This window comes from the organism of the source record quoted next, unplaced genomic scaffold, assembly GCF_019419815.1.
Source record: "Pyrus x bretschneideri cultivar Hongxiangsu unplaced genomic scaffold, Pyrus_bretschneideri_v1 Contig14, whole genome shotgun sequence".
NCBI lineage: Eukaryota > Viridiplantae > Streptophyta > Magnoliopsida > Rosales > Rosaceae > Pyrus > Pyrus x bretschneideri.
Window position 1 is genome coordinate 4,743,572 of NW_025999435.1, and position 19,021 is coordinate 4,762,592.

At 37.0% G+C, this 19,021-nt stretch overlaps 2 protein-coding genes across 2 annotated transcripts; both read right to left on the reverse strand.

The window, feature by feature from the left end:
* Positions 1–1,961: 1,961 nt before the first annotated feature.
* On the reverse strand, positions 1,962–4,306 carry LOC125475316 (TMV resistance protein N-like). The gene is made up of 3 exons (XM_048580031.1): positions 4,208–4,306; positions 2,612–3,709; positions 1,962–2,498 (listed from the first exon to the last, which is right to left on the reverse strand). Exons 1-3 carry the CDS (start codon positions 4,304–4,306, stop codon positions 1,962–1,964), a joined length of 1,734 nt encoding a protein of 577 aa, XP_048435988.1.
* Positions 4,166–6,616, reverse strand: LOC125475257 (disease resistance protein Roq1). Its single transcript, XM_048579891.1, is given in 4 exon segments — positions 4,166–4,684; positions 4,687–5,309; positions 5,412–5,433; positions 5,436–6,616. Coding segments are annotated over 4 exon segments (1,503 nt in total). The 5' UTR covers positions 5,929–6,616; the 3' UTR covers positions 4,166–4,319.
* Between the last annotated feature and the right edge of the window lie 12,405 nt (positions 6,617–19,021).

A 19,021-nucleotide genomic window follows, 5' to 3' on the forward strand; every position in this document is an offset into this window, starting at 1 on the left:
ATATCATGGATAATAAGTTTTGATTCCAACTTAATCCTAAAACTCTGAGTGATTTTCAAGATTGAGGTCGAACTATTAAAGTATGAACGAAGGATTAGAAAATTTCTCACGTGAGCATTACAAAGACATGGATAATCTTTTAGTATGTCATATCAACTGTGGTTACTTGACACCATAACCGTTACTCATCCCTATACATGGGTATTGCTAAAAGGGTAATGAGTTAGTCCTGGTGTACGACTACATGCCCAACGGAAGCCACAACAAATTTCTGCACAAAACCTTCAACTCAGCAGTTCTTCTATCATGGAAAGCAAAGACTTTAACATATTTCTCGGAGTCGATTTTGCAGCTCTTCTCTTGCATATCTTCACGAAGAGTGACAGGCAAATAATTCAGAGAGATACTAAAACTTGCAACATAACGCTCGATGCAGATTTTAACGCCGAACTAGGGGATTTTCGTCTAGCAGAAGCGTATAAGCATAGTTCCATCATTGCAAGAGAAGCAACTATAACAGCTGGAAGAATGGGATATGTTGCTCCGGTACGTTTATTCAGGTGTTCCAACAGTTAAAACTGATGCTTACAGTTTTGGTGTGGTGGTGTTAGAATTGGCAACGTGAAGAAAGTCGGTGGAGGATGATGGAACGGTGGTTGTTGATTGGGTTTGGAGCATGTGGGAAAAGGAGAAACTGCTTGAAGCTGCTGTGATGAAATTGGGGATTCCATCATAAAATCAATTGGTCATATAGAAGTAGTCCAAGATCATATAAGCCCATAGCAAGGCATGTCCCTCACCGATGTGGGACAAACTTTTCCTCACATCATCAAATCTCGACATGCTGATCTGAGGTTGATGGGGAAGTTTGATATGGTAAAGATGATAGGATGCTGATGACTGGACTTGCTTGTGTGCACCCAAACCATGTGAAGAGGCCAACGGTGAAGGAAGCTGCTAGGATTCGTAAAGGCGAAACTGCCTTTTTCCTCTGCTGCCACCAAGAAAACCAAGGGTAAGCCATCCCCCTATTCTTCCAAAATTGACGTTTGGAAGGAGATTGACATTAATTGAAAGCGTAGGCGGCTCAAAACTAAATTAAAAGTTTCAAAGTCAAATGTGAAACAAGGTCCAAAATTCATGGGGCTTAAGACTTTCTGTACATAATATTTTTTCCTGCCAACAAGGGATTTATACATGTACATCCCCGTAAGCTGCAAACGTTGTTACAAATACAAATCCCTTGGATTATGTCTATAACGCAATAAAATCTGTCTCTTAACAACATTAACGATTGCACTAGTTCATTCATTTATCCATTCTTAGTGCAAAATAAAAAGCTCATGAGATAGTTTACTGATCACAGAAACAAAATCTACCGAAAACTTATCACGGTAGAATGATGGCGCTACACTGATATGTCCTAAATCAGGGATTTGCAGATGTCGGATGAATCCAACAAACGTATGACTATAAAATATCGTGAAGCACAAGGGAAGAAGCAGATTAAGAAAGAATAAAGGCTGGGAGTTAGATGGTGACTTGCTAACATGAATTCTGAGATGGTGAGAATTAGAGCAATATCATTAGCTTCATTTATTTAAAGACACTGGATATTCAACCAGGTACAACTGTTAAGAATTCAGATATGGTCGCTGTCTCTACAAGTCAATGGGGAAAGCTCCTCTGGTTCGAATATGATCAAGAGTCCTCCTTAGGCCATGTTTGAGCCCTGCTTGATTACCTGTTGCATGTCTCGATTACTTGTTTGAAAAATTCACCAAGCAGCTTCTCTTCATTAGACATTGTCGAACAAGACCCAGAAGAAGTCTCAGAGTCCAAGCCACGTATGGGCTAACTTGGCAGATACCATTTTCCACCTTTAGGCTCAAATTCCGGTAACCATTGAGCTGATGGAATAAATAGATAGTGAGTTACCTGCATTTATTATAAGATGGTGACTAGTAACAATGTTTTTTGCGGATTTGTTTTGTGTTGCTGAAGCTAGCACTTCCAGGCTCACTTGGAGTTGCCTCGTCACGATATTCATGTGTTCGTTTCAAGATTTTCAGTGTATGGTTGAGTTCTTCCAAATCTTGCTTGTACACCAAACGAGCCCCACACTTCTTCACCTTATTCAAGTCTGCTTTTACTCTTCCCACTCCAATACCACCAAAGTAAGTTTCGAATAAAAACGGTTTGTGATGACAAGCTTCACGAGACAAATAAAATACCCAAAGGTGTTCTGACACAAGAGGTCCTATTATGTTTGAACAAATCTTACGGTAAAAAGGTTCTGATAAAAACTCAAATTCGAAATTACTATAACAATGAAGCGCAGCTGGATTGGCCAAGTTTTCCTTAGGATCTTCAAAAACAACACAAAAGGCAATCCCCAGCCAGTTGGTACATGATGGTGGAGGAAGCTCCACATTTACTGAATGTCCCACACTTTGATTACTGAACCACTCTGGAATTTCACTTCCAGGGATTACAATCTGTGGCATTCGGTAATAATCCTGTAACCAAAGAACTATTATATGGATGTTTATATATATATATATATATATAGAGAGAGAGAGAGAGAGAGAGAGAGAGAGAGAGAGAGTACCTTGTTCTGAGTGGCAAATTTTACAATCCTTGAGAGTATTGTATTGGTCCAGGCTTCATCTTGAACCAATGCAATGCAATTCCGGCAAGTGAAACTAAAATCATACAAATTGGTGAATCTGCTGCTCAACTTGGATGTATCTGACAAACTTCGTAAGGAAGTACAATCGTCTACATTTACATGCAATTTGCCATTAAATGGAAGAGGTGGCAATTTTTGAAGGCTTTTGCAGCTCGACAGAACAAGATAGCAAAGCTTAGAAAGGCACCTAATGCTTTCAGGTAGACTCACGAAATTATTTCCACCAAGATTCAATCTTTCCAAAAAGGACAAGCAGCCAATATCATCGGGAATATCCCCTTCACAGAGTTTACAATCTCTTAGATTTATGGTCCTTAAAGTGCATAAACGATTTAGAGAAGAAAACATCAAACCCGGACAAGGAGGAGGATCAGGAGCACTCTTTCCAAGTCCTAATATGCGGAGAAGGCGCCACCCGTCTCTTGCCTTAGCATACGATCCGCATAATTGTAGATGTTTGAGATTTTTCATACCCCCAATCGGCTCTGTCAAAGTGGCTCCCAATACAAGCGTCTCTAAGTGATCCATGTCTCCTGGGAGTTTGTCAATTTTTGAGCATTGTCCCATACAGAGGCGTCGAAGAGACTTCAAATTACAAATAGCCCTGGGAAGGTTCAAGAGATTTTTGCAATTAAATAGATTCAAATCCTTAAGGCCAACCAAATGTTCAATTGATGAAGGCATTTTCTCAATCGCAGTCCCACCTAAGTGAAGCTTGGATAAGTTCTTCATCTGCTCCCCAAATTCTGGAATCTTTCTCACATTTGAGCAGCCATTAAGATTTAAAGATTCCAGGGAATCCATTTCAACTTCACTTGGGAGGCTCTTAATGCTATTACATCCATGAATATGCAAATGTTTAAGTCTTTTGAGGACTGCAATAGACGGGTGTATCTCAACTAAATTTTTACAATGCCCAAGAGCCAACTCCACAAGATTTGGAATACCACTGAAATCTGGGGTATTAATCAATTTTTTGGAGAAGCCAAGATCGATATATTTCAAGTTGGGCAAGTCCTGTACAACAGTGATATGGTTCAGATCGTATATTTAGCTTCTACAATCTTAAAGTTTATTCAAAATAATAAATAAATGATTATTCTGTAAATTAAATAGCATTTATTCAATACTATTACCAATTTTCCCTTCCAAAGCCGAACAAGTTTGCTCTTACGCATCTTTAGTTGAGTAAGCATACACAAGTGAAAGCTGGTTGGAAGAAATTTGGAAGGATAGAAACTCCAATTTATAATTCTCAAGGAACATGGAAGAAATTTGGGGCATGAAGAAATGATCAAATTATTGAATTCCAGAAACCTCAGTTCATGCATATTAGAGAAGGCTTCCGAATTCCAGTGCATCCTCTTTTGATTCAGGGTAACTGTAAGACTATGCCTTCAATAGCACGTGTCCCCTAATAACCAAGAATGTAGGAAACATCAATTTCACATACAAATATTATGCTAATAGAAATCATAGTCCATTTTTGAACTTGGTATTTACATAATTTCTTACCGTATTGGTCATGAATACATGAAAAATGTCATTAGGAAGCCATAACCTACTTCGTAGACCAGGCTTTTCAGATTCTTGACGAACAATTGTCCATGCCATTTGTTGTATGAAATCATGCATCCCTATTTTGTTCGTAATCATTGAATAGAAGAGATCTCTCAATTAGCAAATCTATTAGAATACAACTAGAAATTCCAAAAGAATTGTCTAGTACTTGAATTACTTGCTTTGTGTACTTCCCTTTGTGGAAACATGCAACATCAAGGAAAATTCTCTTCTCCATCAGCCGGAGTCCATCATAACTAACTTTGAGCGAATAAAAAATATTCTGATTGGGAATTTTAAGTAGATTATCCAACTCACTATTCCATGCATCTCGCCCTCTCCTATACAAAAAAGACCCTAAAACTTTAAGAACCAAGGGAAGGCCTCTGGCATGGTTCAGGAAACGGTCAGAAAGTTCCAAAAAGTCTTCTCGGGTTGGTCTTTTTTGAAGGCATGGAAGCTAAAGAGCTCAAGAGCTTCTCCATAATTCAATCCCTCAACCTTATATGATGTTGCTATACCATGCTGGACGAGCAGACCTTCATTTCTTGTTGTAATGATGATTCTGCTCCCCATACCAAACCAACTTTGATTCCCAGCCAGTACTTCTAGTTGGTTTAATTCATCCACATCATCAAGTACGAGAAGAACCTTCTTATTGCACAAGCACTTCTTACTGTAAATTCTTCCGCACTCTTCATCCCAAATTTCTTCCTTCTTGTCCTTCAAGATTGGGAAAAGAAGTTGTTTTTGAAGGCTAACAACAGTACGATCTCTTGCACAAACCTCTCTAACATTAGCAAGAAAACAGTGAACTTCAAAATGATGGAAGATTTTATCAAAAACTAGCTTAGCAAGGGTTGTCTTGCCTATGCCACCCATCCCAGTTATCCCAATAAAGCGAACATCATTTGCATCAAGAGCTAATAAAATAGTTAGTTGCTCGAGCGCGGAATCAATTCCGACTAACTTCTGTGAGGAATCTGACAAAGTCATTGTAGCTTGCACCTTCCTCCACACACATTTGACGATGTCATCAATCAGCTCTCTTTCACACCTGCAAAGAAGAAAAATTGAATAACAAAAAAGAGAACATAAGTAAGCAAGCAAGTATGCATGACTATATTAAGACATGGGCAAGTTGTTCATGCTTGCTTACTTAAAATTCTTCGAATCCCACCAGAAATTTTCGACACTGTTTTTAAAGCAGCTTTCCACTGAGTCACCTTCATTTTGTCTTCAGTGCTAGTCAACTTTCCTTCATGCTCGGCGAAGGCTTCAGCAAACCTCGCCCTCTGATTTCCCACGTCAGAGGGATCGACACCATAAAAGACTGGGAGAATTGAGTTCCTGCCTTCCATGCACTGAATAATGTTTGTAAGTTCAGTCAAGCACCATTTGGAAGAAGCATAGGTTGGCGAGAGAACAACAATTGCAGTATGTGATTCTTTGATCGCACTCGGTAGCTCCAGAGGAATACTTGTTCCACCTACAAGTTCTCGATCGTCCATGAAAGTCATAATTCCTTGGCACTTGCACAATTCGTGGTATAGATGGGAGACAAAACCCTTGCGGGTGTCTACACCTCTGAAACTCAGAAACACGTCATACTTCCATCGAGGAGCTGATTCAGATGAAAGAAGAGATGCAGAGGCCCTTTGCGTGCTCAACGCCATTGCAAAGTCGCTCCTCACAATCGGAGAGGAATGGTAATTGTCGGTAGAAAATCACTCACACCAAAGTAGGAACCGATGATGAAGAGAACCTTTTTTTTTTTAGTTTTTTTGTTTTTGGGTCTCTTTCACCAATGGTCTTCGTTCTCTCTCTTTTATTATTTGGATGATCAAACAATATTTAATTATTAAATTACATTATCAAGACGTTAAAGTAAACAAAAGATTAATTACTTGATCATTGAGAACTAAAGCATCTCACCAACTCTAAATAAATAAATAAACAGATTTACGTAGAGCCAAAACAAAGAGCTAGAAAATTAATGAAGGGACAAAATTTGACGACTAAAAATGTGTAAAAGGAGACTTGACTAAAGAGTTACGAAATTTTAGGGAAGCACACTCTCAACGTGTTGAGAAAATTCTCGAGAAACTGTAGTATAGTTTGAATGAAGTTTCAAGGAAGCTCACTCTTGACATGTTGCGAAGAGTCTTTCTAAGTAACAAAAATAATTAAATAATCATGTAACAAGTGCATGTTTGTGAATGAACGTCCGGATATAAATTGAAGCATACTCGTAAATTTTCTAAATAAAGCAGACAAAATTGTAGGCATCATCCATATACCAAGAACCATCATCAGAAGATTCACTATTCTCATCAAATAGTTTAACTGAGACTTGTGCTGATACTTTTGGTGCAGTCATATATAAGAAATGATGACATGCTGATTTAGTTCTTAAATTATCACCTCAGTGAAATTCAGAAACGCTTCATACTTAAATTGTGAATTGGATCCTCTCCTGAGCACAACCTCAGAATCCTGCTGACCAGCCTACATGAGCCGTTGGATCAAAATCCAACGGCTACATTTATTATAACTTTTAGAGCAACCCCCTGTTTGTAGCCATTGGATCAAAATCCAATGGCTCACGTGTGCTGGTTAGCAAGATCATGAGCTTATGCTCAGGAGAGGATCCAATTCCCTTAAATTGAGAAGCTGATTCAAATGAAAGAAGAGATGTAGAGAGGCCCTTTGCGTGCTCAATGCCATTGCAAAGTGGCTCATAAGAATCTGAGAGGAATGGTAATTGTCGGCAAAAAATCACTCACACCAAAGTAGAAACGGATGATGAAGAGAGGTTTTATTTTATTTTATTTTTTATTTTGGTCTCTTTCGCCAATGGAAAAGGATCCTCGTTGGATCCTTTTTCTAGGATACTAGAGATTTCATGATCGTGACTGTTCATCATATATCGTGCGGTCAGAAATCATTTCAAAATTTAAAATTTAAAATTAAATATCAATAATACCTAACAAAAACTGATCGTATGATGTACGATAAACAGTCACGATCACATAATCCCTAAGCATCTCATCTCTGGAAAAAGGACAATACTTGGGTAGTGACCGTGGAGTACACAAAACACTAACTATCAGAAGTGGTGTAAATAAGACACCTGTTACAATTTAAGTTATATAAAACATGTAACCAAACAACGGTAATAACTCATCCAAACATCCCCCTCTTCATCCGTAAGACCTCAACGCCTCCAGCACTGCAATTTTCTGACCATGGCTTGAAGATCGGGATTATGACCACACAACAGAAGATTGAGTAAATCAAGGGCATCTATCGGGGAGCAGCAGGTTAAAGCCGTCGGGAAACGACAACGTCCATCGTGGGAGGCCGTCTATTCGTAGTTGCTGGAAAAATTAGGTATGGTATGGGGTTGAGGTGATTTAAAAAAAAAAACTGGTATAAAAAAAAAGCTGAGGCTCATTTTTGTTTTGGTAAACTTCTAGCTTCAGCTTTTTTTCACAGTTTTGGGTGAAAAAAGCCAAAAAACAGAAGGAGCAAAATGCAGCTTTGAAAAGCTGGCTTTTCAGCTTCTGCGCAAACCTCTAAAACACAGGTGAATAGTGACCTTTTAATGAAAGTTTCTGGCAATCCTACCCTGAGCTCTCTCTTCTGCCTCCACACTCCTCCGTCAAACCCATCACTCTCCCACACCTCTCTGCACCCCCTCCACCTCTCATGCTCCTTCAAACCCATAAAACCGCCCAAACCACCTTCTCTATCTGCCTCAACACCGCCGCCTGCCAGAGATAGAGTCATCAACTTCAGAAAATACAAGGGCAGGATGCTGGGCACCCTCCTTTCAGCCTACCTTAAGTGGGTCTCCAAAAATCTCTGCACTCACAACTTTAAGAACTGGACGAAGCTTGCCGACCAGGTCCTTGACAACGCCGTTTATTAGGATCGGATTGAGTGAGAGCTGGCAGAGAACATCCTGAACAGAAATCGGAGGAAAACAGACCCAGCCTCTGACATCGTTTCGTCCATTGAGCTACGGCGGCTCCAAACCCATCAAGAAACCTAATTTCCCAAAACCCATTTCTCCATTTCACCAATACATTCACTCAGCTCAAGCTCAAGCGGTTGATTCCGAGGATTTCGAGCAGAGGAAAAGAGAGTGTAGAGAAAGTGTAGAGAGAGAGAGCTGAGGTGAGATGGTATGAGATAGAAGGTTTATGTGTGGGGTTGTCTCGGTGGAGGAGAGAGTGCAGAGAGAGAGAGAGCTGAGAGTTTTCGAGAGAGTTCGAGAGTGTAGAGGGAAAAGAAGACACATGGATAAGGGAAATGGGGTGTGGGCCCCACAGCCACACAAAATATTCACATAAAAATAATAATATTAAATAAAATATCATAATAATAATATAGTATTATACCCTTTTTGGTCATTTCACACAGTCACAGCTGTTTTACATAAAAGTTTACCAAACACTATCATATTGCTTTTTTTTCCAAAAGCACTTTTACAAAAAAGTTTACCAAACACTCTGCTGATTTATTTCACAGCTACTTATTCTCACAGCATAGCAGAAGTAGCTTTTTTCAAAGCACAACAATACCAAACTAGCTTTTAGAATCAGAGGCAATTGCCGGAGAAGCGAGGGATTAGAGGTGGTCACTGGAAAATAAAAGGAATTAGGGTTGGGGTCGTTGGAGAGAAACGATCAAAGCGGACGGAGAAGAGATGGGTTGAAAGTGAGGAAGAAGAGGGATGTTTGTGTATGAACATATCTAGTCTTTGGGAGTGTTTGGACATAACTGGTGTAAAATTTTAATTGGGCCACTTCAAAGAGTCAGTTTTTTGTGTGCTCACCAGTGAGTACCCACGTATTATCCTTGAAAAATAATGAAAGGACAAAACTTGACAACTAAAAATGTAAAACGTGTGAAAGGAGATTTGACTTAATAGTTAGGAAATTTCAAGGAAACACACTCTCAATGCGTTGCGAAAATTCTTGAGAAACTGAAGTATAGTTTGAATGAAATTTCAAGGAAACTCACTCTCGACACGTTGCAGATAATCTTTCTAAGTAACAAAAATAATTAAATAATCATGTAACAAGTGTATGTTCGTAAATGAAAGTTCGGATATAAATTGAAGCATACTCGTAAATTTTCTGAATAAAGCAGACAAAATTGTAGACATCATCCATGTACCAAGAACCATCATCGAAAGATTCACAATTCTCATCAAATAGTTTAACTGAGACTGTGTGCTAATACTTTTAGTGCAGTCATATATAAGAAATGGTGATATGCCGATTTAGTTTTTAAATTATCACCTTAATGAAATTCAGAAACACTTCATACTTAGATTGAGAAGCTGATTCAAATGAAAGAAGAGATGCAGAGGCCCTTTGTGTGCTCAACGCTAATGCAAAGTGGCTCCTAACAATCTGAGAGGAATGGTAATTGTCGGCAAAAAATCACTCACGCCAAAGTGGAAACAGATGATGAAGATAGGTTTTATTTATTTTATTTTTTATTTTGGTCTCTTTCGTTGTTTTCTCTCTTTAATTATTTGGATGATCAACAATATTTAACTATTATATTATATTGGCACTCATACTGCAGTCTAGTGGTATTCCTCTTCACTTGAAGTGAGAGGTTTTAGGTTTGAATCTCGTGGATGACGAATTCGATACCAAATTAGGCTACCTATTGTGTGGCTTAACCGAACTCCCTCTACTCTTAGTGTAAAAATATCGATGTACTAAAAAAAAAAAAACACTATGATATTACATTATCACACACCCCTTGATATTTTTTGTCCGTTGATCTTCTTCAATTCATCCGATTTGACGGCCGAAAATTAAAAAGGTGTGTGAGAAGTAAAATAGAGTGTGTGGATATCACACTCCTAAAGTAAACAAAAGATTAATAATCATTGAGAACTAAAGCATCTTACCAACTCTAAATAAATAAATAAACATTTGTATATATGTAGAGCCAAAACAAAGAGCTGGAAAAATAATGAAGGGACAAAACTTAACAACTAAAAACGTGGGAAAGGAGACTTAACTTAATAGTTAAGAAATTTCAGGGAAGCGCACTCTCAACGCTTTGCTAAAATTCTTGAGACACTGAAGTATAGTTTGAATGAAACTTCAAGGAAGCTCACTCTCGACGCGTTACGAAGAGTCTTTCTAAGTAACAAAAATAATTAGATAATTATGTAACAAGTGCATGTTCGTGAATGAAAGTCCGGATATAAATTGAAGCATACTCGTAAAATTTCTGAATAGAGCAGACAAAATTGTAGGCATCATCCATAACCATCATCGGAAGATTCACAATTCTCATCAAATAGTTTAACCTGAAACATGTGTTGATACTTTTGGTGCAGTCATAAATAAGAAATGTTTAGAATCCTTCACGCTGTAGCAAATGATGCAACAGATTCTGATCAGTCATCGTCGTCATCATCTGGATTACCATAAAACATTAGAACTAGAACCAGAATTCTTGTCAAATAAAAGGTTGAATTACAATTAATTCAAATGGGACTCCAAGACTAATGGCAACCAGCACGGCATTTTGTTCCCAGGATCCAGAAAATAGCGTCCAAAATTCTCACGATGAATATAACCAATTTGAGTTCCCACTGTCCATAAAGAAAGCAAATATCTAAAATAGAAAGCAACTAAGCAAACTGTTTTTGAATCAATTAACCAGAGTGTTTGATGATAGTAGATCCTACTTATTGTGCAGTCCTAATATCAATTTTTTCTTTCTAAATATACAAACTTTTGAAGTATACAATGGGATTTTTGAAGTTTTGATAACAACTCCAATTCAAAATATATACTCATATTTGGGGTAGTTCTATCTTCTCTACCTATTACTGTTAGAAACGCTTTCTTATTTGAGTAACAGAAACGAAAGTACAACAGTATATTTTACACTAGAAGGAATGAGAGTTTGGCTAAGCTATACAATATGTAACCTAATTTAGTAACGAATTTGCCATCTATGAGATTCGAACTAAGACCTCTCACTTACAAGTGAAGAGAAATACCAATAGACCGTAGTATTGAATAGCCATCTTTTAAATCTACCACACTGTTAAATATATTCATGTGACATCGCATGATTGGTTTTGAAACCGCCGCCTTAGCATATGTGATGTGTCTCTCAGCAGGGATGCCACTTGATAACTCGGCTATTGCGAAGATGAAGAATTGGTTAGGATTTAGGATTGAATAAGAATTCTTAGGATATAATATTAGGGAACATTTGTGTTCACACACATTTTTGTTAATTTATGTCCTTTGATTGTCATCACTTCATTCATTCCGATAGTCGAAAATTAAGTTCATGAGTGCAACTTGAGTTTTTGTTAATTTCTGAAAGTATGCTTTTATATTACCATTGGATTAGTTTTTGGTGACTTTTTATCACTATCAATTGGGTTTTCATTTCATGACACAAATTGTTAAGTTGGCGAGTGCAACCATCTCCTCAATGCCAATTTTGGTTGCTGACAATATAAGGGAAACAATTCAGAAGCTTTAATCTTGTATTGGTTTGGGATGGAGAAATGTAGTGGTTGCTGCAAGCACTCATAAACAAGAATGATGGAATTCAAGGTTCCGTACTAGGTTCTTTAAATATTAGAAAAGAATCCTTAGGGATCCCTCGATCTTGATCGTTCATCGTATATCGTACGGTCATTTTTCGTTAGGTACTATTTATACTTAATTTTAAATTTAAATTTAATTTCTAACTGTACGATATACGATGAACGATCACGATCACAGAATTCCTAAGATTTCCAAAAAGGACCTCAAAATATTGGGCTCCTCACCATCTGAGAGGAATGGTAATTGTCGGCAGAAAGTCACTTAAACCAAAGTAGGAACAGATGATGAAGAGAGGTTTTATTTTTTTTTATTTTTTATTTTTTAATTTCTTGGTCTCTTTCGCCAATGGTCTTCGTTCTCTCTTTTTAATTATTTGGATGATCAAATAATATTTAATTATTAAATTACATTATCAAGACATTAAAGTAACAAAAGATTAATTATTTGATCATTGAGAAATAAAGCATCTCACCAACTCTAAATAAATAAATAAACAATTGTATGTAGAGCCAAACAAGGGAAAAAGATCATCTTCAGATCTTTTCCATCAAAGTCTAGGAATTCGAAGATCCGGACTCTTAAAATTTGATCTATTGGTTACAAACAAGAGACTCCTCTAAAAGTTATAATAATTGTAACCGTTTGATCAAATTTCAAGGATCCAAATCTCCTGATCCATAGACTTTGGTGGGAGAGATTCGAAAGGGATCTTTATCCTAAAACAACGAACTGGAAAAATAATGAAAGGACAAAACCTTTTTTTTTTTGGACAAAGAAAGGACAAAACTTGATAACTAAAAACATGTGAAAGGAGACTTGATTTAATAGTTACCAAATTTAAGGGAAGTACATTTTCAATGCGGTGCGAAAATTCTCGAAAAATTGAAGTATAGTTTGCATGAAATTTCAAGGAAGCTCACTTTCGATATATTGCGAAAAGTTTTTCTAAGTAACAAAAATAATTAAATAATCATACAACAAGTGCCTATTCGTGAATGAAAATTCGGATATAAGTTAAAGCATGCTCGTAAATTTTTGAATAAAGCAGACAAAATTACAGGCATAATCTACCAAGAACCATCATCGGAAGATTCACAGTTCTCATCAAATAGTTTAACTGAGACATGTGTTGATACTTTTGATGCAGTCATATATAAGAAATGTTTTGATTCCTTCATGCTGTAGCAAAATTCTCACGATAAATATAACTCATTTGAGTTCCCACCGTTCATAAAGAAAGCAAATATCTCAAATAAAAAGCAACTATGCAAACTGTGTTGAATCCATTAACCAGTGTTTGATGATAGGAGGTCCTACTTATAATTATGGTCAATCGTTTATAAACGGTTATGGACATAAGTATATCTTTTTATGCAATTACTTAACGTACAAATGATTATGTAGGTAATAGCTTAAACGGTTATGGATAAACAATTGCAGTTACCTGCTCAACATAACCGCTATCTATCCATACCTTATAGTTTGATGAGTATTTTTAAGAGGGTGTAACTTTTTTTTTTTTCCACTATTTTTAAACATGTAGAAAAATATCATGATGATGGAAGGCAATCACTGAAGATGGGTGGTGGCTTGCTGCTGCTTTCTCTAAAGGAAAATGCAAGGGGATTACATTTAATAGATCACATTCAAAATACATTTTTAATAGAACTGGATCCTATCTCTATTAGAGATGTCGTTTAGATGCAGTTTGCCAAATGTGATCTCTTTAGCACCACTAGTCTAAAAAATTAGCACTAGAGTCGTATTTTTCTTGTTGAGTCATTACAAATTAGTATATTCAAATGGTGTTATTACTGACACTTCAAAAATCTTATTTCTATATCAATTTTTTTTCTTTCTAATATACAAAATCTTGAGGTGTACAATGAAATTTTTGGAATCTTGGTAACAATTCCAATTCAAAATTGTTGGAAACTATTATGGGAACTTTAATGGAAAGCTCCCGGTACTGTTCACTTTAACGAAAAACTATATTTTTACACTAAAAAGTCAATTCTGGTACTATGAACTTTACCCTTTATTTTGTCCTTATTGTTAAAACTCAAAGTTTTGAAGCCCTTTTCATTAGTTTTCCTAAATATTAATATTTAGATTTTGCTTGTTAGTTTAGGATTAGGGCCTAACCCATCCGAGGTAGGGTTTCTTAGATTTAATTTTCTATAAATATTGCTTGTAATATAGTTTGAGAAGTAAGTTAGTCACAATGTAGTCTCTTCGAGTTTTGTCGTCGTTTCGGCATTCTTATTTATTTAATAATATTTTTATTATTTTGTAATATTGTTGATCGCGCACTCTGATATTCAACTTGGTATCAGAACAGATTTTATCCTTTGGGGCTTACTCTGCTCGTCTCATGTTAGTTTGTTGTCGTCTTCCGCTGTTTGATTGTTTCAGTTTAGATTCATTGTGAAAATTGTAGTTGTTCAGTCTTCATTCTAAGAAGAAAAAAAGTTATTCATTCATTTTTGTTAACCTTTGGCTTCAATTTTTTTATATATTCAACATAAGAGACTTTACAAGAGAGAAGACAACTCTTATAGAGAGCCGAAAAAGTGGACTACAAGGATAGTAAGCTAACCAGCACTACACAATCCCATGAATTAAGTCCTAACAACTGGACAAAACTAACAATCATTTACAAGAAAAAGAGAACAAAATGGTAAGTATGAATGACAAGGTATGGGATGACATGTAGGTAAGGTTGTAGATACCACTTTATCTCATGACTTAGCTAAAGTGATGATTACAACCTATCCTTGAGATCCAATAATCGGTTTCAATACTCCCCATCAAGCTAGATCAAGAGGATTGATTGATCCAAGCTTGCACAACAACCGCTGGAACTGAGTAGAGTCTAGGGCTTTCGTGAAGAGATCAACAAGTTGATCGTGACTTCATGTGAACACTATGTCTATCACTTTGGATTGAACTTGAGCGCGAATAGAATGACAATCAACTTCAATATGTTCCGTCCTTTCATGGAAAACAAGATTGAAGGCAATGTGCATGGCAGCTTGGTTGTCACAAAACAAAGACATTGGTGTCTTGCTGGTGAAACCAAGGTCAGGAATAAGACCCTTCAACCATATTCGTTCATAAGTTGTTGCTGCCATGACCCTATACTTAGCTTCTACACTGGATCGTGCAATTACATTTTGTTTCTTACTTTACCAAGTGACAAGATTGCCTCCAACACAGGTGCAAAAACCTGTGGTAGACTTTCGGTCCATTGCATTTCTAGCCTAGTCAGTATCGATGTAAGACATGATGTGATTGGAACCATTGCTCTTCATGATTATGCCCCTACCTATTGAGCTTTTGAGATAACGAAGTATTCTTTTGATGATTTCCCAGTGAGCTAATGTAGGAGAGTGCATAAATTGATTGGCTAGGGTCACTGAATAATAGATATCAGGCCTAGTAATGGTGAGATAAATGAGTTTCCCAACCATTTGTTGATAAACACTAGGGTCTGAGAGAGGTTCACCTTTATCATGTAACTAAAGCTTACTCGCTAGGGTAGTTCGAGCAGGTTTGCACTCCATCATGTTTGCTTCATTTAAAAGATCCAGAATATACTTCCTTTGATTTAAGAATAATCCATTTGAAGAAATAGTCACCTCAATTCCAAGGAAGTATTTCAAGGATCCCAAGTCTTTAATGGCAAATTGTTAATGAAGAAATTGCTTAAGGGCCTCGATTTCATTCACATTATCTCCTGTAATAATCAGGTCATCAACATATATAAGCACAAATAGTTTGCCAACTTTACCACTTCGAACAAACAAAGAAGAGTCAGCATGGCTCATTTTAAACCCTGTCAATGAATGAATTGAGCTTTGGATACCAAGATCGAGGAGACTGTTTGAGACCATATATAGCTTTGTGAAGCTTGCAAACCTTGTTGGATTCCTTCTCTCTTGAATGGTCAAAAGGCAACCTCATGTACACTTTTTCTTCAAGATCACCATGAATGAATGCATTCTTCATATCCATTTGAAATAAGGGTCATTCATGATTGACTGTCATAGACAATAATACCCTCATAGTGTTCATTTTGGCAACAGGATCAAAGGTCTCCTTGTAATTGATGTTATAGGTTTGTATAAAGCCTTGAGCTACCAAATGAGCCTTGTGTCTCTCAATGGTACCATTGGAGTTAAACTTTGTCTTATAAATCCACTTACTCCCTACTACCTTTTTGCCTTTGGGAAGATCAACCACACTTCACATTTGGTTATCATTTAGTGCTTCAAGTTTTTTAGTCATAACATATTGCCACTCAAGTTTGCACACAACTTCTTGAAAGTTCCTTGGCACAAAGTTGTTGGACAATTTATTAAGGAATGAGATATGAAAGGGTGACAATCTTTGATAAGTAATGGTTGTAGAAATAGGGTGTCTTGCAGTGTAAGTAATGTACTCTTGTAACTTCACTTGTGGATGTCTATCTCGTGCAAGATTTCTTCTTGGTGCAACGACATTTGGTGGGGCTGGTTCTAGTTCTGGTTCTGGTGATCCCTGAGTGCTAGGAACTTCTTCACTTGTAATCTCAGTGGAGTGAAGATGCTCAGTGGTGGTATGTGCAGGGGTGCATTCATGTATTTCTGCAGGAGTAGGCAGTGGGAAGATTTCCATAAAGTTTTCCTTATTAGGGTCAAGTCTCCAAATCTGTGTGAAAGTAAGGAGAGGATTCATCAAATCGAACATCCCTTGAGACTGCCAGCTTCCCAGTGTGAAGGTTGTAAACTTTGTAATCCTTTTGAGAGCTAGAGTATTAAACACATATTTGATAGCCCTAGGATCAAGTTTATTACGATGAGAAGCTTGGATGTGTACATAGCACGTGCAACCAAAGGTCCTGAGATGAGACAAGTCTATGGTCCTGCCTTTCATGACTTCAAAAGGAGATTTGGCATACAACACATAAAGTTGGCAGTCGATTAATAATGCATGTGGTAGTGAGGAGAGCTTGAGACCAAAACTTCTTGCATACATGCATTTGGAACATAGGAGATCTAGTTTTCTCCAATAGGTCCCTATTCTTTCTTTCAACCACACCATTTTGTTGTGGTGTACCAACACAGCTAGTTTGATGCAAGATGGCATGATTGCTCAAGTAATTACACATGTTATTGGAGATGTATTCAGTGCCATTATCTAATCTTAACATATATAACTTAGAGGAAAATTGATTTGTGATTAGGTTATGAAAATTCTTAAAGGCATCAAATAAGTCACTTTTAAGCTTTAGGAGATACAATCAAGTTACTCTAGAATAATCATCATCAAAAGTAACATAATATTTGTAACCATCAAATTATTCTACACGAGAAAGACCCCAGATGTATGAGTGAACAACTTCAAAAACCCTTCTGGTTATAGACTTAAAGGAAACAATTAGAAGTCTAGTGGCTTTTGACATTTGACAAATTTCACACTCAAGTGTGGTTATACAAAAAATTGGAAATAAGTTGGTCATCACTAGTTCTGAGGGATGAGTAAGACATTGGTGCCAAAGTTAGTATTCCTAAGCATGACTTAAGTTGGCATTGAGATTGTTGACAAAATTGGACTCATTTGAGAAATAGTAAAGTCCATTTATGAAGAACCCTTCACCAATCTTCTTCTAAGTAACTCAATCCTGAAACACAACATTATGAAGAGAGAATATGGCAAGTCAGCCTAAAGTGTTTGTGATTTTTCTTGTGGACAAAAGCTGAAGTGGAAAGGAAGGTACGTAGAGAGTAATGAACTTAACATCAATCTAATTTTCCCTTTTCTTAGAATAGTTTCCCCTTTTCCATTTGCTATTGACACATGAGTAGGATTGATTAATTTTTGAAACTCACGAAGACTCAAAGGTTTATTAGTTATATGATTAGTGGCACCTGAGTCGATAATCCAAAAAGCAAGAGTAAGACTTGCATTAAGAGTAGTGGAAATGACACTGATAATACCTGTAATATTGTCTTATGATTTGTTATTTGAGCCTACCAAGAAACCAGCAAATTTCCCTAGAATTACAATATGATTTTCATTGATCAACTCTTCATTCTTAATGATTCCCTCCTTCTTTTGGAGAAAAGCAGCAAACTCATTTATCAGGGCAATAGGATTTAATGGGAAATTTGCCATCCCATCAGTTGAAGAACCAGTTATGTGAAAGGCTTTTGGAGCAAACCCCCTTTTCCATCTTTGATCATCCTATCTTCCTTGTCAAACTTAGGCTTTAACTCAGGATGCAAAATCCAACATTTTCCCCTTAAGTGCCTTTTCATGTTGTAATATGTACACTTCCAGTCAAATTTCTTCCCAAAAAATCTTTCATCAATTGTTTTGTGGTTGGACGTGAAAACCCTAGCCTTGGAGCTAGAATTGGGCTTAACATGCTTCATTTTTCTTCAAGTTTCCTCTCTTTGGACTTGCATGGCACACACTGATGAAAGATGCAAGCTCTGGTGTCATTAACAAATGATTGTGAAGATCTTTATGCTCAGTTCCCAAGCTTGCCAAGAGTTGAAACACTTAATCTTCATCAACCAACTTCAACAACACAGCAGAGTCAGTTGTGTGTGAACAGTACATATCAAGCTCATTCTCCATGGATTTCATGCTTCTAAGATGTTGAACAAAGGATTGGTCACCTTGCTTCAAACCAGCAATGTTCTTCTTTAGTTGAAAGATAAATGCTGCATTGTTTTGGTTGCCATACATTTCCTTGATAGATTCTCATAGAAGATGTGAGGATTTTGAGTAGCTAAAAAGCTCAGACAATTTGGGCTCTATGGAGTTGAGTATTGATGACATGACAAGCTAATCAGTGGAGTGTCATGCATCATAAGTTTGTGAAGAGAATTCTGGAGGCATAATGCTTCCATTGACATACCCTAGCTTCGACCTTCCTCCTAAGGCAAGTGAGATAGCTCATGACCAAGGAAGATAATTGAACTTGGTCAACAACACTACGCACAATCGTTGGTTTGGATTGGTCTCACCATGAGTTATGTTGGGAGATAAGGTTGAGGAGTTTTTAGCCTTAAAGCCAAAAGGATTATCTTCTGTCATCTCAACTAATGATGAACAGAAGAGAAACTATATGGTTCCTGCTTTGATACCATGTTAACCTTTAACT